Genomic DNA, 25,381 nt, shown 5'->3' on the forward strand with positions numbered 1-25,381 from the left:
AAGCTAAACTATAAACCAAAAAATATATTTTTGGTTTATGGTTTAGCTTTAAATCTGCTATTATATCATAGAGAGTGGAGAAAAGATAGTCTTCCTAAGTTTGTATATTTTTAATGTGAAATGAATAGAATTTGTGTCTCATCTTCTAACAAATATTTTTCCTTTACATCTTTACGTAAGTAAGTTATTTCTAACTTTCATTGTTCTGGTAGCATTATGTAAGAAAAATTGGGTTCAAACTGATTTACTGTTTCCATACCTTCTCTGCCTTATTCTTTCCATATGCGTTGCTTCATAACAAAGTGCCTTTAATTGTAAATGTTCACATGATGAAGACAACACGGACCCTGGGCTTTAATGCTTCCTTTGCTTGATATGCACAAAAATACAAAAGGCTAATTGTGTTAAATATTTGGTCGCAGTTTCTGTTTCCCTTCTTTAAATTATGGAAGTCATTAGTTTTCTTCATATTTAATCTAATCATTTTAAAATTAAAACTCCTGTTGCTCTTTGTTAGGATCGTTGGTGAATTTGGTGCTTATAAAAAGTGGCAGAATTATATATATGGAAAATGAAGTCCTGTTTTTGTCAACAGGTATAGCAAGTCTGATAGCAGTGGCACTGATCATGCCATTATAGAGCAGTCTGGTTTTGTTGAAAGGTCTTTCTGGTTTAGGGCTTTGCTGTCTGTGAAGTCTTCTAAAAAGTGGTCAGTGGTGATAATAGTGGGGGGGAAGGGGTGGTTACTGGTCACCTTTCTACTGGCAGTAGGACCGAGATTAATCAACAGTCTGCATATTTTATACATTTTGGTCAGTGCTAACTTGGGTTGGTTTGAAGAGAAGTATCACCGCGCTGTTATGCCTGTAGCCATTCATTCACAAACTTCTGCTGTTTTTCAAAATCTTCAAGGCAGCTGTTGTTTCATATTACCTAAATGTACATATTACAGGTTATTTTTTCTACCTTTTCAACTATTAGAATTGGATGGGCACTAAAGACATTTCTGAAAGCAGATACTGAATCCTGCTGTGTGATTGGGGCATCTATAGTCTTTCATAACTTTGACTTGTGTTATGAAGTGGGTTAGGAAGTAAATGAGTCTGACCAGTATTCCTTTGTATAACACCCACCCATATAAAGTTGTTGGCTGCTTCATTTGTCTGGCCTTGAGTAGTCCCATTCAAGTCGATCCAAATATGCGCGTTGCTAAATGCCCAATCAGCCAGTGGAGGCGTAGCTTTGATTTAGAAATGCAATTATTTAAGTGCATGGGTAGTTGTAGTTGATGCTCATACGTGGAGGCTGCAGCTGGTGCAGAACGCAGAGGCCTGTCTTCTCTAACAAGGATAGGTCACCTGGAGCGGTAATTCCAGGAGAGTCTGCACTGGCTTCCAGTAGCTTTCCAGGCACAATTGTGTGTCCTGGGTTTGATCTAGAAAGCCCGAAGTGGCCTGGAAGTGACATTCCTAAGGGACTGCTGTCTCTTCTCAGCCCCACTGTGATCCCTCAAGTCAGCTGGGAGCAACCTCCTGCTAGTACCGTCAGTCCGTCATACCAAGGTGGCTTGGCCTGAGCCTGGACATCTTGTTTAAGCACTGCAAGACCTTTCTCTTTGGACAGGCATTTAGCAACTAGACTAAGGCAAGATATTGTTTAGTGGATCTCTGCTACACTTTGTTTTATTTTGTTATTTTATTTATCCTAAATAACATTATTCTGTTTTCTCTTGCAAAAATATCCTTGCCCCTCTTCATCGTTTTTGCATGTTTGAGAGTCAGGAAACTGCTTTAGCTACATGTTCTTAGTAGATACAAGAAGTTGCAGGAGTTCAGCGAGATCTAAGTCATGCTACTGGGTACAGTAGTACAGCAGATTAGTTTTAAGCCGTCTCAGTTTAGCAGAAGAGAGACAAAACATTAACCCACACTAGTAGACAGTTTATGCCATCATTTCTACTTCCATGCAAAGCTTGACACCAATGTAGACAGAGAGAGGTCTTAAATTTTGATACACAGCCTTAAAATGTAGCATTATTTAAATTTTTAAGGGACATACCTACAGAGTTAAAAATTAACCAGAACAGGAGAACAGTGTTTGTAAATATTACAGAACAGTTGTGGATTCACACTTTGAGGCTTAACGTATTTCTTCAATAACCTAGGGTTTTTTTTCTTATAGTTTTACATGTGGTACACACAAAAATGAGGCTGAGAACGCGGAAGGCTTCTCAGCAGTCAAATCAAATTCACACACAGCGTGCTTTGAGGACAAAGAGGAAACATTCAGAGGTAGAAGAAAGCTTACCTGTTGGAGGAGGAAAACCACAGAAAAATGAAACTGGCTTGTTGTCTTCAATCAAAAAGTTCATTAAAGGAAGCACAACCAAGGTATGAGCTCTTTTTTCCCTAAAAGTCTTAATTGCCTCATATTGAGTTTTTCTTAAATTTGTTCAAGTACTTATGTGAATTTGTATAAAAGAAATGTTATCATAAGGAAAAATAGCTTCAAAAGCAGTAGAAGGCAAGAACTGTCCCTTAGTACTTGTGTGAAAACACAGAAGTTGGGAAAAAAGGAAAAGTTATGTAGATAGCACAAGTCTATACAATCAGTTACATGTATATATGTGACAATATGCAAGTTGTCAGGTTTACTATCAAGATATTCCTTTGGAAAAATGAGAAATGTTACCTTGTTAAATACTAAAGAACAAATTCTGCTGTGGAGTTCATGGGCTATATTCAGTCGTGGTATCTCAGGGCTAAACCACTGAATTTCTATCTTTATCTAGCCAGAAATCTTAAACATACTGATCTCCAGACTTAAAATTTGCTCAGTGCATTTTTTTGGGGGGGTGGGAGCAATTACCTATTAACAGCTTGAACGCAGCCATAAAATAGTTTTCAAAACTTATTCTAATTATTTGAGAGCCATTTATAATAAAACTTTTAATCTGTCTGTGTCATCAGTCCAGAAGTTCTGATAATACAATTCTTCAGCAGCAAGAAATGTATAAAAATCAGTTAACAGAAACGTATGTGCTTGTAAAATGTTTTTCTGTTATTAAAATTGAGTTAAAAGGCTGGTTTAGAATTTTAACTTTTAGTCAATACATTAAGAAGCAGTGTTCTGTTTAAAAATGTCATATAACACCACACATTCGAGTCTGAATTTATTTGTTCAGCACCCATTGTGTTAAAAGGCAGGCACTCACTTAAAGGAAGACTAATTTAAATTAGATGGATAGCTAGCTAGCTAGCTAGCTAGATAACTTCTTCTGTGGTAAAAGTTGGATTGTTAAAGCTGATTCATTTTTTAATTTACATTCGACTAAGCTTGCACAATGAATTGATCCAAACTTCTGGTTCCTAGCCCAGTGATTTAATATTTTAGCTGCAACATACTCTAAGAAAGTAGTTGAATCAAAATAATAATTTTCATTGAATTTAAAAGAAAACTGAAAGATTTGTGATTATTTCAGATTTTGTTAACCTCCTCCCTGCTCATTTTAAAGTAACTTAAATTTTGGTCCTAAATTTACCTTAACATAAAACATAAAATTCCACCTTTTCTTTCTCCTGTGTGCATGTGGGCCGTGAAACAGCATTAGCATCCGATATTTATGTGGCTGAGCTCTGATGATTTCACAAAATAGTTGTGGTTACCGTGGTAACATCAGAAGTCTGAGGTGGATTGTGCTCGTTACTTTATATAGTCATTCAGTTACCTGGATGTTATGTTGTAAATGGAGAGAGAGATTACATACATCTGTAGTAATGAGCGTATATAAGGGAGTCTTTAAAGTATATTGAAGCTAACATTACAGTCAAAGGCTATTACTTTGATATCACAATGATGGCTTTTGCTGTCCCTTAAAAATCAGCTTATGAAGATATGCAAGTAGCTAACATATGCCCATTAGAATTCAACCGTCTGTGGGCCTTACCTGGTGGCCTGCGTGATGCCTCCAGCTCCTGTCTGAGTCAATGCATAACTTTAAAACAATCGTACTAATTCTTACATCAGACATGTTGTCCATAAATCTAGTTTCACAGTAGCACTAATGCGGATGTAGACATACAGTTCAAATGAGGTGCCTTGGATGACCGGGACCACTTTTACTAATTTTTAACAGTTTTTAAAATGTTTAGCCTAGCCTTTCAGTGATAAAGACGTAAAGTGCTATTTTTCAAAGTTCAAAAATACTGACTGTGGTAAGTTACACTGATCTTTCTTATTTGGGGATTATAATAACTGTATAAATTATATTAGCTTTTTTCTGTGTCTTGTGTCTGGTTTTGTGTGTTTTTACGTCTTACAATGGATTGTCTCTTCTGGATTCCTTGCAGTCCATTCATTAACTTTTATTTTTATTACAGAGTATCTGAAAAGAAAACAGCATATTGATATTGAACTGGTTTCCATACTAGCTTTAGTCCGCCACAGTTGTTGGTTAAATTTGGAGCACTGACTGTGAACAATAATCTTTACAATAGAAATTTTCTACTGTAAAGCAATTACAGCAACACTATCAGATGTAATTTCATCTTTAAATACTATTGACAAGCCACTTGAACACTGCTTTTATGATTTGTAATACTAGACCCCCTTGTGTCCATTAGTTTATCTTACTATCTATATATTTCAATATTACTTTTGCCCATTTTTTCTTTTTCTTTTTTTTCTTAAGAGGTAATTTGCTTTACTTCATTTCCAACAAACATATAACTTTCAGAAGTAGTAGAGTTGTGTTTGGTTTGTGTAACAGGAAAAGAAAAGATATCTACGGTTTGGTTTTTAACTCTTAACGTAAGTGTACTGCTCCTGAAAGGTGCAAGATTGACTGTCCTGGAGACTGAAGTCCTTTTCACAGAACATGTGCAGTGTGGGCAGGAGCTGTGCAGGTTTCCCCACATCCCCTGGTTATGTTATTCTGGAGGGTCCAGCTCAGTCTCCAGACTCATGTGGAGTTCATCAGGACAGAGACAAAGAACCGCAAGAGCTCCTAGAGGTGCCAGTCATGACTGTGGTTTTGGGGACGATTCTACATCTGTATGGCAGCACCAGCTCAATTCATATCTACCAATGAGCAGCCTGAACTCTGTCACTTCTTACCTGAACTGAATTTGAATTAGTGATCTGCAGGTCGAGAGGCCTTACCATCCTTTTCCCAATCCAGGGAGCCTTCTGTTTGCTGTAGTAGTTATCTTTCCCAAAGACTTAGTTTGCCTGTTGATGCAATAATGTTAATTGAAGAATGCAAGATCTTGCTACAGCAATGATTATTGGGAGGTTTGCACTTTTTCATTTTGATACTGCTGCTACTGCTGCTCCTGATTTTCCACTATACTTATACTTTAGGCTGAACAAGGGCTTTAGATTTTTATACGCCCACTAATTTTAAATAGCCTATTTTTTGCCAGGTTTTAATTCTGTATTTTGTCACTTGCCTGCACTGTACTATTTGAGGTAGGAGTATTTAGTTCAGAGCTGTGTTGCAGGCTAGGTTCCATATACTTTGCAGCAAGCTACATGTCTGATTTAGCCTTCACATTCTACAGTTATGTGGAAATTCTGCAGTAGTTTCAGCCTCTTTTTTATTTTAAAATTTCTAATTGGACTAAATATGAACATGAATAATACAAGGAGCTCTGCAACTTTTTTGTTTGAGATTTAAATGAATTTATTTTACACTGTCTGCACAACTTTTCAGCATATTGCAGAGGGTCATCTTCAGTTTTCATATATAGCATTTTTTTAAGACATGGGGCAGTTTGCATATGTTGAGAGAGAACAGGATAAGAAATGCAACACAACAGAGCACAACACAACATGCACATAGGGCAAATGTATAAAAAAATGTTTTGGGAGAACCAAAGCATATATGAGCATCTAAAAGGAAGCCACCTTACCCAAAAGTAGGAGAAAACAAAAGTAGGACTTAACCTCTCCTTTTAATAATTTGCCCTCTGGTTTTTTGTTTTTGTCCCATAAAAGTCTGACACAAATCCTGTACTATGACTAACTTTACAGCATTTCTATATTCTGTACTGTAGCAGAAATTATTTCTGTACAGTTTGTCAGTACTACATTTTATAAAGGGGCTACATATAAAGGATTTAATATTGGCTTTTGTGATGCACTTTGCTTCCCAGGTATTCTGATAGTGAAAGAAAGCAGGTTGCAGATAATTGTAATCATCCAATTATCCATTACTTCAAGCATCATTGCAGCGTCCCATGCTATTTCATTAATCCCAAAACACTTAATGTTTACAGATCTGTTGTGCATCAAAAAAGGAGTTTAACTTATTCTTTTCTACAAAAGAATATGTGTATACAGCTTTCTTTCCTAATACTGCCTTCTGTACCTTGATTTTTGACAGTTTGGCTGAGTTATACCTTGCCATCTGGAATTTCTACATTGTTTTTTTCTTACCTAGAAGCAGGCAGAAGTTTTTGATTGGTGGAGTATCCAGTAGTATTTACTAGAAGAAAAGACAGTATTTGTAAGATGTATTTTTACTTTTTCTCTTTTAAGGAAGAAAGAGAACATCCTGCAAAGAGAAGTAGAATTGAACGTGACATAGATAACAACTTGATTACATCCACACCTCAAACAGGAGAAAAGCCTAACAAACAGATCTCTCGAGTGAGACGGAAAAGTCAAGTAAATGGAGGTTTGTAATTATTCTAGTCATCTACAAATAAGACCTAATACACTGACACCAGTACATTAATATAGTTGATCCTGCCTACTTGGAGTAATCTAGAGTTTTGCCATTGATTTCAGAGAGGGCAGGGCAGGGCCCACAGCATCTCACGTGTGCCCTTGGTGTCAAGAAGGCTACTGGCATCCTGAGCTGTATTGGTAGGAGTGTTGCCAGCAGATGGAGGGCAGTGATTCTTCTCCTCTATTCAGCACTGGGGAGGCCACATCTGGAGTCCCGTGTCCAGCTGTGGACCCCCACTACAGAAGGGACGTGGACACATTGGAGAGAGTCCAGTGGAGGGACTCCAGTGAAAATAGTTCGGAGGCTGGGGGACAGGACTGGTGAGGAGAGGCTGAAGGAACTGGGCTGATTTAGTCTGGAGAAAAGAATACCGAAGGGGATTGACTAGCAGCCTTCACCTCCCTGCAGGGGGTTGCAAAGTGGGTGGAGATGGACTGTCCTCAGTGGGGGCAGATGACAGGACAAGGAGCAATGGGCTCAAGCTGCAGCAAGGGAAGTTCAGGTTGGATGTTAGGAAAAACTCATGAGGAGGGTGGTGAACCACTGGAACAGGCTCCCCAGAGAGGTGGTGCAGCCTCCATCCTTGGAGGTGTTTAAGACCCACCTAGACATAAGCCTTGCCTGGGATGATGTAGTGGGGGTTGGTCCTGCTTTGAGCAGGGGGTTGGACTAGATGTGACCTCATGAGCTCCCTTCCAGCCCTCCTTGTCTGTGATTTATGTTCTTTTTTGGATTGTAATTTTAAAGATACAGCAGTTGTGAGTGAGAAACAGTGTGGATAATGTTTTATCTCTCTCAAAATCATCTGATTTTGAGAAGCATCTTGGAACTCTCTTTAGCGATTATATTTTGCATTCAAAAAGCAATGACAGTAGTTCTTTGAAATTACTCATCTTCCAAGTGTTTTACAATCAAAGGAGATTTCACTGTACATTGTGTGTCCTTTGAGAACAACCAACATTCCCAGGTGCTAAAACACTTGGTCAGACATTTAGGGTACTAAGTTTTTTCATAAATATATATACTAGCATGTATTGTTCTACTTACGATAATTATGTTAATATTTTTAACTTCCTGAATCATATCTACACTTCTGGCTGTCACCCCACCACTTTGTCATCACTACAACTTTAAAGTGTAGAATTTTTAATAAGTACTTTTAAGTGTTACATAAAAGGAACAGCAACTATAACTTGTACTGGTGACTTTCTTTTGATGGTTACTTTTTATTGAAAAGGAAAACCAAAAATGTCTGATTCTTTGAACTTTGGGAAATAATTTTAAATTTTTATAATGGCTTGTAGAAAAGCTCAGTGATCTGGTTAATATATAGGTTTTCTGTTTCCAGCATGTGTGTTTATCAAGTGATAATTATTTGACTCAGACTTATTTTTCAGCCAGTCTGACTGCATGCAGCTTTTGAGCTGTTTTGTAATTTGTCATGACTTGCTTGGTGCAGTAACAAAGACATATTCTATTTTCAAAGAACTGTATGGAATAGTTAGTGCAAAATGCCATAATAGACCATTTCATATAAAATACATTCTTGTATTTAACAAGAAAAAAGTGTTTTCTTAATTGCATAAGGAAGTTATAATTCCATCTTTGAACTCTGGATAATGTAACCTGGCAAAGTCTGTCTGTCACCAGCTTTCCATAATGAGGTGGCTTTATTGGGCTTTAGATTAAGCCTATGATAAATAGTTTTAGGAGAATGGTTTCCTTCATATTTATGTTTCATGGCCAGGGCCGTCCCTGGGGAGGGGGACGAATCTGGGAGATCGCTTCGGGCCCCGTGCTTTGGGGGGGCCCCATGGAGCTGGGCAGAGCGGAGTGGTGCGGCGACTCCACACTGCCGCTGGCTTCATGTCTGACTGCTTGGCACCCCCTCCCCTCTGCACCTGCTGCTAAAATCCAGTGCATCTGGCGCTCCCCACCCCCACTGCCGAATCTGCTGCCAGCTTCCTCATGTCCAGGGGCAGGGCCCCACACACACTGATTTGCTCCGGGCCCCACACCCTGCTCAGATCATCTCTGCCCATTGCCCTGGCTTGATCTTCTCTCTTCACTTCTGTTTTCCAGAATGTGCACTTAGACTTTTTCATGTGTTCACGTGTGATATATTTGAAGTGCACATGACACCAATTTTTACAAGTTGGTTGTCAGATAAGGTTTCATTGTTTTTGCTGTAAACCTTGGACAAAAATATTAATAGGGGATAAAGCTTCAGATGTGTAGAAATAGCGGAAGCATTTACAACTTCTCAAGGATATAAAAACTAATAAAAAAGGTTGCACCTCTTAAAGAAGATGCCCAACCACCTTAGCTTTGCCCCATAATGATATTCTGAGCAAATCAGAAATTCTTGTTACTTCACCCATAACATTTTCATTTTATCTGTCACTGATAAATGCCTCACACTTAATTGTACAGTGGTCTTACAACTTCCTGATCACGTGCAGGACACACACAAACATACAGAAGGGAGTGATCAGATTATGGGAGATGCTGGAAGCATTTGTAACATTTCAGATGTTAAGCATTTTCCACAACTGGGTCTCATGCTCGCTTAAGGCAGCTGGTTATCCAAGAGTTATTAGACATAGAGCTAACCTGGCCCTGTATGGAAACTTAGGCTGCTTACAAACCTAAGCCTCCCCCCCAATAAAAGGCACTTTACACTCCACGTTCCTCCGCGCAGACCCCAGCACTTGCCCAGAAGAGGCATCACTTAGTTGGACCTGGCTTGCCCAGCGTCTGTATAGATCGGGTGCTTTAGTGGGGCTTTTTTGGTGACTGAATCAGCTTTAGATTAAAGCACCAAAAAATCCTGCTGTACAGACACTGCAGAGCTGGATCGAACTAACACGCTGCTGCTTCCAGTAAAGCGTGTTTCTTCACGTCTGTCGGCAGCTGCATATGCTGAAGTCATGCTGTTAAAGTTCTCCTGGGAAGGAGTTAGTCCTGCGTCTGTAGCAGATGCCATCACCTCGGTTTGCAAAGTGAGCAAGATACGATCTCTGATGTCTGGCCTTCCACATGCCACATTTCCAAGGACAGAATCCTTCTCAAGCCACCTCTGAATTTTTGGTCAAAGATGACTTCAAGAATGCCACGTGAACCAGGTCATATACTTACTTACCTACCTGTATCTTTCCTTGAACCTCATAACTCTCCTGAGGATGCTAAGCTCCACATACCAGACATTTTTTAAGCCTATATCTTTCTTTCTATCTAGGAAAAGGCAAATTTATAAATCAGCTCCATTTATGACTTAGCAACTCTCTCAAGGGTAAACCCAGATATTCTGTAAATGGGTCTTGGATTTCATTACAGCTCCCTGTTCTTTAAATAAATATCTCTTCCCTCTCAAGATAGGAGACATTCCACTAGGGCTCAACCAACGTCTTGTAGCTTGTCTCAGACAAATCCTTTTTCCTAAGACACTAGGGTAGCTTCTGGGAGGTCAGTCCAGATGTCAACCAACCACTAATCCAGATAAGTGTCAGGTCCCATGCTCAGTTTTGTGGAGTTGTCCTGTGGTTGAGAGCTAAGATTTCTGTTTCTCATCTCGTTGAAAGGTAGCTGCTAAGCACTCACTCATGGTGGTTAAACACTGAAGAAGAAGAAAGGTTTTCCTGTCTTTCTCTGACTGGAGTTTTTCAACATGTCTTTGTGCATGTGGAATGCCTCCATCTCCCCTGGCGCACAGACATGCACGTCCGCACCGTTCGAATCCTTGCTTGGATGTTTGGTGCTAGTGAAGGAACGGAGGCATGTAGGGATTTTCCACCATGTACAGCCCTTTACTTTAGGGAGCACGAGGGCATTCAGGGCATATGCACAGCCCCCAACAGGTATCGTTGACTAAAAGATCCCGAGCTCATATGTACTAGATGCATGTACCTACAGCAGAAACCATGTGACTTCAGTTCCTGTAAGGCCACAGTGCTCAACCTTTGGGCCCCACAGCCCAGATGAGGGGTGCAGGGCCAGTCCATGCGCCAGATTGGACACCGCACACCAGGTTTGGGCCTCACGCCACCTCTGCCTGCCAGCATGGGGCTTCAGGGGACCTGTGCTGTCCCAGTCCAGTCCTACATTCCAGGATGGGGCTCCTGAGGCCCAGCACCACCTCTGCCTGGTCCAGTCTGCCAGGATCTGGCACCAGAGCCCAGCTCCAGCCTGTGCATCCAGTCTAGCATCTAGGGCCACAGAGCTCCCCACGGACTGGATGGTGCAGTGCCAGGAGCCTTTTTTCTTCGGCAGAAACTGCACATTTTGGAATTCATCCAGACCACTTATGAGACGGCATTTTTCAGATGAGGGATGCGTATGAGGAGATACGCACATTCATAAAAAGCCTCATTTAAAACAGAGATGTTTAATTAAATTCCATGCCTCTTGTCATCTGCGATTATGAAGACTAATTCTAGCATTAATATTTTTAGAATAAAAATGACATAAGGACTATCTAAGTAAGAGATGTTGGGAACTAGTGGAGTCCCGCTGACCCTAGAATCAATGGATTTTAGGGAACTCAGCACTTCATATGTCTTTCAGGATAGAGCCCCAAATGTTTAAAGTATTTGAACTTTTATGCATCATTCATTTATAATCTTTTTTACAGTAACTGGTACTTGCTAACTTCTTATTTTTATGCTGAGATAATGATTTTAGCAAGTGATAATGCTTTTATTAAAAAAAATCGTCATGCTATCTTACATGACCCTTGATTAAGAGGGAGGCAAGTTCACTGTGGCTTTTATTCAACGGAAATGGCAACAGCAGAAGAATGTAGACATGAGCAGCAGAATCATTTCAATGCCATTTTCTGTGTTTTATTTTAATCTACAGAAGCTGGAAGTTATGAAGTGACAAACCAACATGTAAAGCAGAATGGAAAATTAGAAGATAATCCTACCACTGGCAGTCCCCCACGGACTACATTACTGGGGACCATATTTTCTCCTGTTTTCAATTTTTTCTCACCAGCAAATAAAAATGGTAATTATTATCTAAAGTGACCCAATTATACCAGCTTATTATATTAATAAATAATACCTTAGTATGATTGCTGTTTAATTTTTTTTAAAGGTTGTCAGGTCAGCCTTCATGTTGACTAACCAAGCATAGGTTACAGCTGCTATAAGGAAAACTGTACCTAACCCTTTAAAGAGATGCTTTAGCAGTATAAGAGGAAAAATGCTTAGATGCATTGAAATATTTGTTTCCTAGTCATGAATGTCTAATATTTTACTTTGAGTTATGTAGTCTAAAAAATCATTTGACATTAAGTTCTTTAACCTACTACCATCTAAAATGAGTTTGTCTCTTTCTCTATTTTTGGTTTGTTTTCAGTAGCTTGAATTAATAGGGCCATCTTCAGTTGTTCCATTTTTTCCTGCGTCTGTCAGTGAATACTAATACTTTGTTGGGTAATGGCAGTGAGTATCAAACCTTAATTTCAGGAACATCAGGATCAGATTCCCCTGGGCAAGCTGTTGAAGCTGAAGAGATAGTCAAACAGCTTGATATGGAACAGGTGGATGAAATCACTACAAGTACTGCAACGTCGACCAATGGAGCAGCTTACACTAGCCAAGCAGTGCAAGTCAGATCTACTATCAACAATGGTTTAGAAGAAGTAGAGGAAACAAGTGATCGTGATCTACCACCACTGACAGGTAGGAAATGTGAATTTTCCTGAGATACCCATGTTAAATGTTCAGTTAGAAAAATGTGTTTCATACAGAATATTGCCCATGCCCTTTGTCTAACGGAGCATGCAAAAGTATTTACTTGCATCACGATTTCTGTGAGCATGAGGCACTGGGGATACTCCCTTGTTAGTCACCAGGATAAAATCTTAACTTTCTATGCCAGATCCGTTTCTGATGTAACTCTGACTTCCATAGAAAGCCCAAGTCAGATGAATCTTGTGATTGAGGGGGTCCAGATTTTACCTCTTAGTGAAAAATGAAATTAAAAGAAAAACTGTTCAACTGCCTGTTGTCAAAGAGAAGTTCCGAACCCTTTGATCGCTGTCACCTAAGAAAGTATCACATCGTAGCAATATAGATGATGAATGTTTACATAATTATCACCATCATTTCCAAAGAGAAAATCCACACATTTTTCTACAAGAGAAATCTACCTTGGTTTTGGACAGTTATTTTTTCTAGTCTTTAAAAGATGAGATCTACTACAATGCAGAAGGCCAGTGCAAGTTTATGTCCTGTTGTGTGAGTCTTACTTAAATCTTCAAAATAATGATATTTTAAGTAACGCAAAAGCTTATGTGGGCTACTTGCATAGGAGGTGAATCTCACCCAAAGAAAGTGAGGGTTGGAAGGGAAGCAAAGCATAAATGTATTAAGTACAGATTTTTCACCTTTTAAAACCATGCACTAATAAGACTAGCTCTTGTGGTTTTTTGTTTTATTTTTTTTTGGTTGGTTATTTTAATTGAATTTTAGCACCAGTATCTCCAGACAGTGGTTATTCATCAGCTCATGCAGAAGCCACCTATGAAGAAGACTGGGAAGTCTTTGATCCGTAAGTATTAATATTTGTAGTGAAACATTAAAGTTATAATTTCGAATACTAGATTAAATATCATTAGCTGGTTTGTTTTTAACGATAGAGCTTATTTGTGATGTATGGTTTTTTTGTTGTTTTTTTTTAAACAGGCTATCTTTAAAACTAATAGCACATATTGACCACTTACCGTTTATCTGTTCAGTTTAAATGACTGAGTTCTTATGTTTGTCCTTATGACTCTTGTTGTCTTACTAAATTGCCGGTTAGAGTAATGTGAACGTAGTTATACAACACGGTTTTTTCCTTTTTAGGTATTATTTCATCAAGCACGTTCCACCACTAACAGAAGAACAACTCAATAGGAAGCCAGCTCTTCCACTGAAAACAAGAAGCACACCAGAATTCTCTTTAGTTCTAGACTTGGTAAATATATTTTTAGACATAAAAGGCAGCATTTGCATAAGTAAAAAGAGATCTGGTGGGATATAGGATTTACAGAGTATTTGCGAAGGTTTTACAAATTTAAAAATAGACCAAGTTGGAAAAAAAGAAGTTGAAGGTGCTAAGAAACTATCACTGAATCACAGGAATATGATTTTACTGCATTTGTTGCGTGATTCATTGTTTTTCTTTTAAAAAAAACAGTCATTGAAACATTAATCTTTTTGAGCAGAGTGTTAGCTGACTCTCTCTAGGGAGCCTTTGTAAGGATTTATGGGGAAAATTCAGTATCACCTGTACTTGAGCAAGTACTGATAGAGAATGATCTCAGTGCATGTAATTTAATTCATAGAGGACTCTTCTTATCAACAGTACAAAAAATCCATTTAAAGATGTTTATGAAGCATATTCTTTAGAATTATTTGTTTTTTCTCTCTCTCAATCGTAGAATCATAGAAAAATAGGGCTGGAAGCACCCTGTGGAGGTCCTGTAGTCCAGCCCCCTGCTCTGGCAGGATCATCCCTATCCAAACCATCTCATACAAATCCTCGTCTAACCTAGTCCTAAAACTACACCGTCCACCCTGTCACCCAGCTACAAGGCATAGCAGCCTAACCGGCCACAGGATTAGCCTTACTGCTGCAAGGGTTGTTAAAATATACTCAATAGATCCAAGGAAAAGCGCCATGCCCCCTACCACCTGAAGAAGGCAAAATCTTCCACAAGCTCTACTAATCCCGCCATGGGGTAAACTTCCTTCCTGACCCCAAATGTGGCAATCAGTCTGACCCTGAGCAGAGGGGCAAGACCCTCTAGCCAGGAACTTCCAGGTATTAGTTCATTTTGATATAGTTAAGTGATATAATTGGATAATTCAGTCATTGTGTATATCCATGTTTAATTCATATATCAAAATTCAAGTCTTTTAACAAATGGAAGAAAGCAAGAAAGAACTTTAGGGAAAGTAATGTGATACTGTATACCCAATGAAAGTTGTGGTTCCGACATTATTGATGATTCCTGTCACTCGTGTGAATTGACTGAGAGGAACAGCATGAATTGAATGAGAGGGTTGTAGTCATCTACAAAACCAAACGTTCTCTCTCTTGGGATTCCTTCTGTCTGTGGAATAGCTCTAATTACAACAGAAATGAATTCTATAATGAGCTACAATCAGAATTCAGTTTGCCAAATATCAGTGTATTTTGCCCTTCAAAAAACATAAAGAAGCAAACAATTACTTATCACCAAAACTTTTCATATTAGCATCATCTTCTTTTTTATCTTTTCTAGGATGAAACATTAGTGCACTGTAGTCTAAACGAGCTAGAAGATGCTGCACTCACTTTTCCAGTTCTTTTTCAAGATGTCATTTACCAGGTAATTAGACATATGTAAGCTGTGTGTGTGTGCTTTTTTGTTTGAATAACTGAACAGTTACTATGCATACTTATATTCTTGTCTAAACAGAGAAACATTGTTTGGCATCTGTAAACAGCTTTCTGGGTTATATGCTGCAGTTTTGAAATTTTAAAAGGCAGGTCATGGTGCATTAGAAATGGAATATTGTCTACATGGTACTGTTGATTAGGAATAACAATCTCCGTAATCATTTATACAATAAAAATCCCTTTTCGCAGCAGTCTTCCATTGCAGACTTTCTCCTTACCAGCAGGTGGAGGCAGGAACATTGAAAGTTTAGGCACTGTCATTTCCCAGGTAACAGCTTGCCACAAACTGTTAACTTTCTTCCTTGCTTGGGGCAGTCAGTCTATGCTGGCTGATCAGTTCTTACTGTGAAAAAGGCTGATTGTCAGAGCCTGATGTTAGCCGGCTTCTGTTTGAGTAGTTAGCTTTGCTACCTCCTTTGCCTATAACGGTTCTACCTCTTCAGGCCCAGCTAGATTCTGCTTGGTGATTAGAGTGACTTGACTATCTTGTGGAGACTGCCAGATTGCCATTTGTCCTGCTTCAGGAAGTATTGTTAGCTTTAAATGTTTTACGTTGACATACCGTTGAGGAGGAAGCATGGGAAGGAGATCTGTTCCAGCAACTGCCAAAGATGCTGCACTGACCCAGGCTGTTGTTCTCAGGTCCTTTTGTGTGATGTACCTGGGAGTAGCAACAGCTTCCCCTCCATGTAGTTCGCACGATATTGGAGCCCTCTGTAGTAGCTTTGGAGAATGAGCCAGTCATCAGACACCTTAAAAGGACACTTGTCCAGGTATTTTTCCTAATTTTAAAAATGTTTTTCTTCATTGTTGCATATAAAAACCCTTGAAATTTTGAAGCTGATTTTTTTTTAAATGGGTTTCTTAACTTATATCTTTGGTGACTGACAAGCTCAGTTTCCTCCTGGATGAGCGGGGAAGGAACCTTCGAGTTAATTCTTTAGAGGTTCTTGCCATTGATGTTAGAAGCAAATAGATTATTAAAACCTATTTTCTTCCTCCCCCCTCTCAGGGGATCTTAATCAGATGTGGTTATTTTCTGGCTATAACCGTGGTCTTCTGGTGGTATGTTTAACTGAGAGTAGCTGTTTGGCAACTAGGATCTGGGTCAAAGGCAGTTGAAATCAATGTAAGGCTATATTACAAGTTTTCTGAATATAACAACATTGTACCTCATTTTTATCTAATAAAGTGGTGATGCAGTTTCATAACCCAGGATTTATTTTATATCAGTTGTTTCCTAAATCTAGAACTATAGCTTCAGAAGATAGATTTGAAAAGGACAGCCAGTGTCTACCTCAAATTTGTCCTTCAGGTTTTCTGGATATCTTTTTATTTTATTGTGCTGCTTATACATTTGACCTGGCAAGTCAGAAACATCCACCTCTTACAGAAAAGTAGGGCTGGACAGGACCTCAACCCCCTGTGTCTGAGGTCACAGACAGTAAGCAGAAGATGTAAACTGCCAAGGGTTTAGCTCTAACCAGAAAATGTTTAATTAACTAAGGCTGTGAATAAAAAATGTTATACTCTTCAGACAACCACTGAATGGAAGTTGACTGTTGCATACTGTGTTGGGTTTTCAGTATAGACAGTAGTTATTTCATCTGCTTTTGAAAAGCCTTTCTGCCAGTTCTCAATTTGGTCATCTTGTCTGGGACAGGATTTATCTGAATTTCATCTATAGACTCCCTCATTGTGTTGGCTAGTGTTTCCCTAGTATGTCCTCCTGCTGGCAAGTAGGAATTAGACACAAAGTGAGCAAAGTAGGAGAATGCATATTTATTACACATGTATTTTATCAACTACAGCACAACATAATACCTCAGGTTGTCCGAATGTTTTTCTATTGGTCTCTGACCATCCAACACCCTCCATTAAACACTTCCAGAAATACAGTGAAATGATTAATCAAAATCCCACATTTTTTTTCTATGAATCAAATCTGATTTGGTGCTGCTTCTGGTACAGAATGACTCCGTTCTCTCATATCTGACCTGAATAATAATTCTGCAGACAAGTTCCATACCATTACAATATCCCTGGGCACTAGAAGCCCAGGAACCAGTATTTTTGCAGTAGTTGTAGGGGCAGGTGTGCAAGCATCACACTTCGAAGGATATTCCAAAACTGGCTACCACCATGTGCTGCAGCAGCAAGGAACTAGTTTGCTTAGACTAAGGGTGTGTCCAGACAAGTGTGCATGTGCAGTTTGCGGTGCTGCAGACCTGTTTGTGGCACCACAAACTGTATGCCCGACACATGAAGGTGTTCACTGCATTGCTAATTTGCAGCATGGCGGGTTTTCTTGACACTGGGAGATCCTGGTGCCAAAAAGAAACGTGCCAGAAAAAGGCAGTGCAGTGCGTGTGGTTGCAGCATATGCCACCCGAAATCAGAGCCTGGCCAGCCAGAGCCATGCTTCACTGCTGGTCAGGCTCTGTGTGCCTGGATCACTGCTGCTGAAGCCCTGGGAGGCCCCCAGGACCCAGGTAAGGGTGCTGGCCCCCAGCCTCCCCTACCCCACCTGGGGCAACTTGCCACACAACAGAGCACATGCAGGGGAGTTCCCGGGGAACGTTCTCCCCAGGGAAGGTATGTTCCCACTTGTACGGATGCGTCCTAGGTGTCTGATCTTAAATGTACCTGGAGTTCCACCGACATCTGCCGTAATACGCTTTCAAGCCCAGTGGCTCAGTTCAGCCCATGGTCACATCAGTAATTATAAGTAACAAAGAGCTGTTTTAAATAAATATCTCTAAAAGTAGTACGTTTTAAATTAATGTTTGCACCTCAACATTGACAAAAAGTGTTGTTCAGTGGTTTGAGCATGGGACAGTGCTTAGAAAATTTCTACCTTTATAATTCCTGGTCTGGCAGAGACTCTTTGTATCCTGCCTTAGTTTCTGCATCTGTAGAATGGAGATATTAATACTAGCCTACTTCACACAGGTGTTGAGTGGGTTGGGTGGTTTGCAAAATGTTTTCTTAGTTTAAGTTTCCTGAGTACTCATGTTAGGTTGGATTTCTTTAGTTCGTGTTGGCTGTGTTCATTGAGGTGTTTTGAGTAGAAATGTTAAATGAAGTGATCTTAAAAATACTGTGTTGAATGCTACAGTGCATCCATCTGGAGAACAGGAGTAAACGGGGTAAATATTTAGCACTGGCCTGTGGGGGCATTTATCTTGTAACTTGGTTAACAGCAGTAAGTTTTGGCTGGCACAGAGCCACCCATCCTAGAAATGAAGTGATCTCACTCCCTCTTCCATCCAGAGGTTGTCTCCATCAAAAGGCAGGGTTTTCACTCTGTTCCTGTGCTCAACAGTTTTCTTGCTGATCATTCTGTTTCTCTCAGTACTCCGGCCTTTGTGATTCTTGGAAGATCTAATAAAACTGGTTGATAATAGCTGATAAGAAGATAGTATTTTACATATTTCATCCCACTTTAGCCAAACTTAAATGGGCTAAGTTCATACTCTTTGAAGTGTGGCAGAGGTACCTGGCATCCAAAACTCTTGAGGAAGAGGCAATTATCTTTTCTTAGACCAACTAGATAGTGAGGAAGAGGTGATATCTTGCTTCCCTTTCTGGTGAAAGTGTTGCCCATCGGCTCCTCTAAAAGAGCAGCAAAACCAGGAGCCTTTTGGCCACTTGTCTCGGTCTTTGTCTATGATGGGCATCCACTAAGAGATCAGGAAGCAGAGAGGTCGATCTTCACTAGTCTCTGTGGACTCCGCCGTGAATTAGGGCCTGTGTGTTTCTGTCACTCCGGCGGTGTCAAACCTGAGATGAGTCCACATTATTAGCTTGCAAGCCCAGGGCTGCCGATGTCCACTGGGCTGCTGCTCTCAGCATTTCCTTACCAAACTTCAGAGCAAAGGTGATTTCTTTCAGTAAGAAATATTCATCTGAAGTTCAGCTGACACTGGATGTTCTTATTAATATTTAACCTATTCGCATCTATAGGACAAATCTAGCTCTTTATATAGCCAGGTTTCTGCTACATATGTTTGTTACGGTCTGTTTTCCAGGTAACTAAATAGATAAAAATATGGAAATGAGAAAGAAAATGAGGAAGAGAGTAAGTGGTCTGCTCTGTGTTCTAGCTAATTATAGAATTTTATTTAGGACAGGTTCCAGTAGTTATGAACTTGCAGGATATTTTCTCTTACTCTTGTTATTTGTAATAACTCTCTAGAAAGTTTTTTGTTTTTTTTTTAACTGAAATCCATGTCCTTACCAGTTTTCTGCAAATCTTGCATGCACGTAATTGTTGCTGTTCAGTTGCTTTTATTGCTTTTTCTATTAACAAAAACAACAGGAAGGCTTTGTGGGAGAATTTTAAAGTATTTTGATGGGGTAAGTGGATTTACACAGTTACATGATTTGGATCCAAGAAAAATGTATGAATTGCATAGCTCAGATATTAGTCTCCTTTTTGCCATTACTGGCTCCATTAGCTTATTAAAAGCATGTCCTATTCTTTAAAGAGAAATGTTAAGGATGTAATGATAACTAGGTAATAGCCTCTTTTTTCTGTATATACTTAAAATGTACTGGATATTGTTATTTCACAATGTCTGCTCTTTCCATCCTTTTTCCATTTGGAGTTTTGTAATAGAGTATTTGTGTCTTAAAAAATGTAGTGTATTCATTCTGTAAGTCCCCATAAAATATTTTCTTGAATTCCATAAGTTTTTTCAGTTGATTTATTTTCTTAAGGGTGATTTGTTTCAAATTGCTGTGTCAGGTAAAATAGATGTTTCATATATGCTTTTTTCCAAATTTGAGAAAAAGTTTAGACTAGACTTATGGAAAAACTTCCTTTCCATATGGGTAACCAAAATCTGGAACACACTCCCAGCAGGCGTGCGGCAGTCGCCGTCGCTGGTGGTGTTCAAGAGGAGGCTGGACAAGCACCTCGTTGAGTTCATTTGAGCCAATGACCTCCTGCCCATGGCAGGGGACTAGACTTGATGATCTTACAGGTCCCTTCCAGTCCGTCTTTGTATGAGTCTATGAAATTAATCATTTGATGACATTTTCAATTGCCTTTGAATATAGTTTTTTTCCCTTAACCAAGAGTATCAAGTCTGACATTTGGTTTGAAAAATTCTAGTATAAATTGTTGAAAATTTGGTCTGCTCGTGAGTCTTAAGTTAAGGCTCTAGCTGGAGGAGTACAAAGTAGCTATGCTGCTCTTTTTCACAGAAACATTTTTTCCATAATTATCTAAGTAATTGGTTAACATAGACTCTTCATACTTCCTGTGCAGTTGAAACTCATTCCAACCCTGTGCGTATGTTACAGGTCAGCATTTTTTTTTAGGACTAGTGGTATTTTTTTCTGCTTTCTTCACAGACTACACAAAGATTGAAGAATAATATTCTACAGCAAAGACTTCCATGCAAAGTAGTTCTCTTTCAAAACTGCTGCCTTCTGCCATTGTTCTCACTGAGACTACCCGTTCTCTTTTTACGCACAACCCCTGGGGGCACTTTGATGGAGCATTTGGAGGCGATGGCCATTTTGAAAGAGCATTTAAATTGAGCACACTGCCTGTTTTGAAAGCATGCGATTCATTTGAGCCTCTCTAAAGTAGAGGATGTCATGCACCAGTCTCTGTTAACAAATACACTAATGAAAAATAATGGCAGCGATTACTTTTAGCCATAAACGTTTCTTTCTCAGACTCAGCTGTTACATAAGACCTTCTCAGAGGGGGCAGGAGTCAAAGGGGAAACTAGATTGTGTGTGTGTGCGTGCATATGTGCATACACAAAGAAAGGAAGTGGTATGGAAAGAAGCTGAACGTGGTGCGATGGGAGAGCAAATGTACACACATTTCTGTGTTTTGGGAATCTTGAAGCAGGAAAGGGAGAATCTGAGATGTTAGCGGGAGAATGGAAATGGCAGGAAGGAGGAGAACTATGGGTTGAGTAGAGAAGGATATTGTGGGGATACAAAAAGTAGGGGCAGGTGTAAGACATGGAAAAGGAGAGACTAAGCTGTGCAGTCCATCTTTTTCGCTCTGTTCTGATAGGAATTTCATATGAGATCATCTCAACTGGCCTTTATGCTGTGGCCACTTTATCCTGTACCAGGGTAGTGCAAAGCAGTAGCAACACATCAGTGAATCTGACCAAAACTTGTTAGAAACAACAGTTGCTAACGTTCTCTTTGGATTTCTTGTTCAATGTTCACATGTGAAATTTTAATCGGAAAAAACAAGAAAATACTTGTATAAAATCTATGTTAATATTAAGATAAAGTTAAGAGTACATATAGGAGTAAATTTGTGGTAACACATAAGGATGTTGCAGTTATCTCAAATCCAAGCAAGTAGACAATTAAAAGACATCCAAAGCCATGAAAGCCATCCAGACAACCTAAACACTTAGCTGACAGTAGACTGGAGAAAATTATGACATGTTTTAATCTGCTTAATCTGGGTTCACAATCACTAGAAAGCCTTAATCATAAATTTAATTATATGGTCATTGTAATCAACACAGAGCAGAATTGGGGGTGTTTGGGGTGCTCTGGCAGCATTTTCATGCTTGAATTTGAATTTCCTGTATGTTTAGCTGAATGCCCTTGTTTTAAAACTCTTGGGTCTCAGATAAACAAAACATCCCTGTAATGTACTGGTTACCATTTTTAGGATAAGTGAAACAGCAGCAACTAAGCTAGAAATGTGTGTGTAGAAATATACAATCTGTATTTTACTGGATCAGTAATTAATGAAGTTTCTTGCTTGTCATGGCTGGCTCTTAGTGCAGGCATGGGCATTATCGTATATTCAACTGGAGATCGTTTTCTTCTTGGTAGGCACTCCTGGAGCATTGGCAGATGCATTGCAGCTTTGCCAGGAGAGTTTTGTAGCTGAGGGCTTGAGATGGTGACTGCACTTTCTGAAATAATACGTAAGCTCTCTCTACTAAGGAGAAAAGGTTTGTTGCTGGCTATGACTTGAAACCAAAGCCCTCAAAGAAGCCTTAGATCCAGACAGTGCCACTCCTGTCCCTTCAATGTTAACAGCTTATGGGTATCATTAACAACTTCTCTTATCAGCTTTTTATTGTAAGAAATCAAGATGAAAGTCCCAGCAAAATGAGTATTTACCTAGGAAGGACTAATCCTTTAGGCCAGAGGTGTCATCTGGCCTCACATGCAGCACATGCCTGTGCCAACCCCCGGGTTGTGAGCAGTGCCCGTGGTGCTGGGTGTAGCCCACATGCCACAGGCACCACAAGACCGGGAGCAGGGCCAGCACAGGACACGTGCTGCATGTGGCATCCCACTGGATCACCCCTTTTGCCACAGCACCGGGTCCAGCCCACGAGACCGGCTCCACATGCCACAGACAGTGCAGGGCTGGTTTGAGCCATGAGCCAGACCACGCAGCTCCACAGGCTGGATTCAGCCCACACACCCCTGCTTCAGGCGACCACAAAGAAAACCTTCTTGTAGTGCACACTACTTTCCTTCTGAGGAATGGTTAGACAACAGAGGTCATGCAGATCTTAGTGAAAAAAAACAATTAAAACATGTATAATTAACAGTTTAAATGATGCTCAGGAACTGCCTTCCCAACAAACTATAGGTTTCACACTCAGAAAGATGCCAGCTTTACTTGTTGAACGGTCCCACAGAAGATAAATGATTCAAAATGAGTATGTTTAAATCTATCGGTAGCAACAGGTGACTTGAGTGCCACTTAATACCTCATTGCATGCAGGCTGTGAACTGACTTGCTCAACCAAAATAAAAGTTCCTAGGTTGCTTTTCTGTAGTGTTTTTAATGAAATCTATTTAAAGCAACACCTTTCCACAAACAAGACCAACTGTGCACACAGCTAGGTTAGCTGATAAAGAAGGTAAGTAGAGGGTGTGATCATCCTTCCAGCCTCTTGTTGGCCTCAGTGAGCCTGGGGTCTGGTTTTCGCACCTACTCATCTGTACTCCAGCCTTCCTTTTTCCACTGAAACTCCAATATCACACGGTCAGTGTGTGTGTATAGGACCTCTCTGAAATGCTGCCATGTTTCTAGGAGTCTCTTCTCTGGATTCAATTCTAGATCTTCAGGGGTCAAGATGCTGCACTTGAGGTTATAATGGGTATTAACATCAGTGAGATCTTTTTTTGCCTGTGTTCTGAGATAAACTGCAGACTCCTAAACCTCAAACTATACATTTCTCCTTAGGTTTCAACTGGATCCTGTAGATATCATTTCTGTCTTTCAAATGGTGGTCTGTGTCAATGAGATGGCAGGGCAGAGTGGCTCTTCCAGTTTGACCCCCCGTTCTTATTTCAGAATGCATATGGGTCTTTGTCAGCCAGGGGCACCTGAATTAATGGCATTTTGGCAAATGGCCAGGCCACTTCCTTCCCTCCTGATCCCTACAGAACAAGTGCAACACTTAGCCGGACACTGACAGACATTAGCTTGTAACTGGATGGGGCAGCCTGACTGGTACAACCTGCAGTAGATTAGTTGGATCAAAATTGAAAAATTCAGTGTTTAGTTAAAAAATGATCTGGTTCCCATTTTTTAATTTAAGAGCTTTCTGTCTGGATCCAGTTTTCCAGTGAAATTGGTTACAAGAGGACTTTACCATTTTACATATAGAAGATGTTATTGATGTCACTTGCAAAGTATTTTAAATATCCTTCATAACTCAAATATTACTCTATCTTTATTATTCATGGTATTCAGAATGAACATGTTATTTAATAATCCGTGCACACTGTCTTAGTTAAACTGTCCCTTCTGAACTGCTGTATATTTTGAACCTTTAAATATTTATTTAAGTCCATCTTTGCTTTAGGTTTATGTGCGGTTAAGGCCATTCTTCAGAGAATTTCTGGAACGTATGTCTCAGATTTATGAGGTAACGATACTTAGATATCTCCCTTAAATTTCTTCTTGTATTATATATACACACATATTTATATCTTGAAAAATAATTACTTTCTTCTTTAATTTATAGATCATTCTTTTTACTGCTTCTAAGAAGGTATATGCAGACAAGTTATTGAACATACTTGACCCTAAAAAGCAACTGGTCAGGTAAACTTGATTGAAAACTACTGGAACTCTCTATATTTAGGCTAAGCAGTTTATATTTCATATTGGATCTGGAGATATTCCTCTTACCTTTTTAAAAAGGTCCTTCCATGGAGATTCACTACGATGGTATTCACCTTGCCAGTGCCCACCTCCTTCAGTTAACATTTGTAAAAATAATCCCTTAGGCCACATCCAGACAAGCGTGGGCGTTTGTTTCTCCAGCACACCTTGAGCACCTGCTGCGTGTCCTCAGGGAATACGTGTGCCACAAGCGCTTGGATGTGCTGGGTGGGATAGGGGGGCTGGGGCCAGCAAGGTAGCCGCCTGGGGAATGCCTGGATGTGCGGTGCGTGGCACTGCAGACCCATCTCTGGTGCTACATACTGCATGGCCGCACTCGGCTGGATGCGGCCCTAGATTTGTTTAGGAAACATAAACAGATGCTTTTAGATGCATGTGCCTATCGTTTTTAATCAACGTTCGAATTTGTTATGATGAAAGTCTCTAAGAATCTTAATGTGCATACTGTATGCAGGAATTAGTTTCATAGTTTCTAGGGTCGGAAGGGACCTGAGCAGATCATCTAGTCCGACCCCCTGCCATGGCAGGAAAGAGTACTGGGGCCAAACGACCCCAGCAAGGTGTTCATCTAACCTCCTCTTAAAAACCCCCAGGGTAGGAGCCTGCACCACTTCTCTTGGAAGTTGGTTCCAGATCCTAGCCACCCTGACCGTGAAGTAGTGCCTCCTGATATCTAGCCTAAACCTACCCTCTACCAGCTTGTGACCATTATTCCTGGTCACTCCTGGCAGTGCTCAGGGGAACAGAGACTCGCCCAATGCCTGCTGATCCCCCCCTGACTAGTTTATAACAGGCCGCAAGATCCCTCCCTCAGCCTTCTCTTGTGGAGGCTGAACAGGTTCAGGTCCCGTCGCCTCTCCTCATAGGGCCTGCCCTGCTGCCCCCTGATCATGCCAGTGGCCCTCCTCTGGACCCTCTCCCTGCTGTCCACATCCCTCTTGAAGTGTGGCGCCCAGAACTGGACGCAGTACTCCAACTGCGGCCTGACCAGTGCCGCATAAAGGGGGAGGATCACCTCTCTGGACCTGCTCGAGATGCATCTGTGGATGCATGACAAG

The 25,381-nt window shown here is 40.1% G+C and overlaps 1 protein-coding gene across 2 annotated transcripts in view; it reads left to right on the plus strand.

Annotated features, from left to right (window-relative positions):
- CTDSPL2 (CTD small phosphatase like 2) overlaps positions 1-25,381 on the plus strand; it is a 54,814-nt gene that overhangs the window by 10,651 nt on the left and 18,782 nt on the right. For both annotated transcript variants that reach the window (XM_019503888.1, XM_019503887.1), the window contains exons 2-10: positions 2,182-2,390; positions 6,541-6,679; positions 11,591-11,740; positions 12,205-12,420; positions 13,213-13,291; positions 13,588-13,699; positions 15,012-15,098; positions 24,001-24,063; positions 24,163-24,242. In XM_019503888.1, the coding sequence (XP_019359433.1) occupies positions 2,205-2,390; positions 6,541-6,679; positions 11,591-11,740; positions 12,205-12,420; positions 13,213-13,291; positions 13,588-13,699; positions 15,012-15,098; positions 24,001-24,063; positions 24,163-24,242 (1,112 nt within the window). In that variant the 5' untranslated portion in view covers positions 2,182-2,204. The remainder of the gene's footprint in view (positions 1-2,181; positions 2,391-6,540; positions 6,680-11,590; positions 11,741-12,204; positions 12,421-13,212; positions 13,292-13,587; positions 13,700-15,011; positions 15,099-24,000; positions 24,064-24,162; positions 24,243-25,381) is intronic.

The sequence above is a fragment of the Gavialis gangeticus genome, unplaced genomic scaffold (assembly GCF_001723915.1).
Source record: "Gavialis gangeticus isolate Ggan-Ray unplaced genomic scaffold, GavGan_comp1, whole genome shotgun sequence".
In the NCBI taxonomy this organism is placed as follows: domain Eukaryota; kingdom Metazoa; phylum Chordata; order Crocodylia; family Gavialidae; genus Gavialis; species Gavialis gangeticus.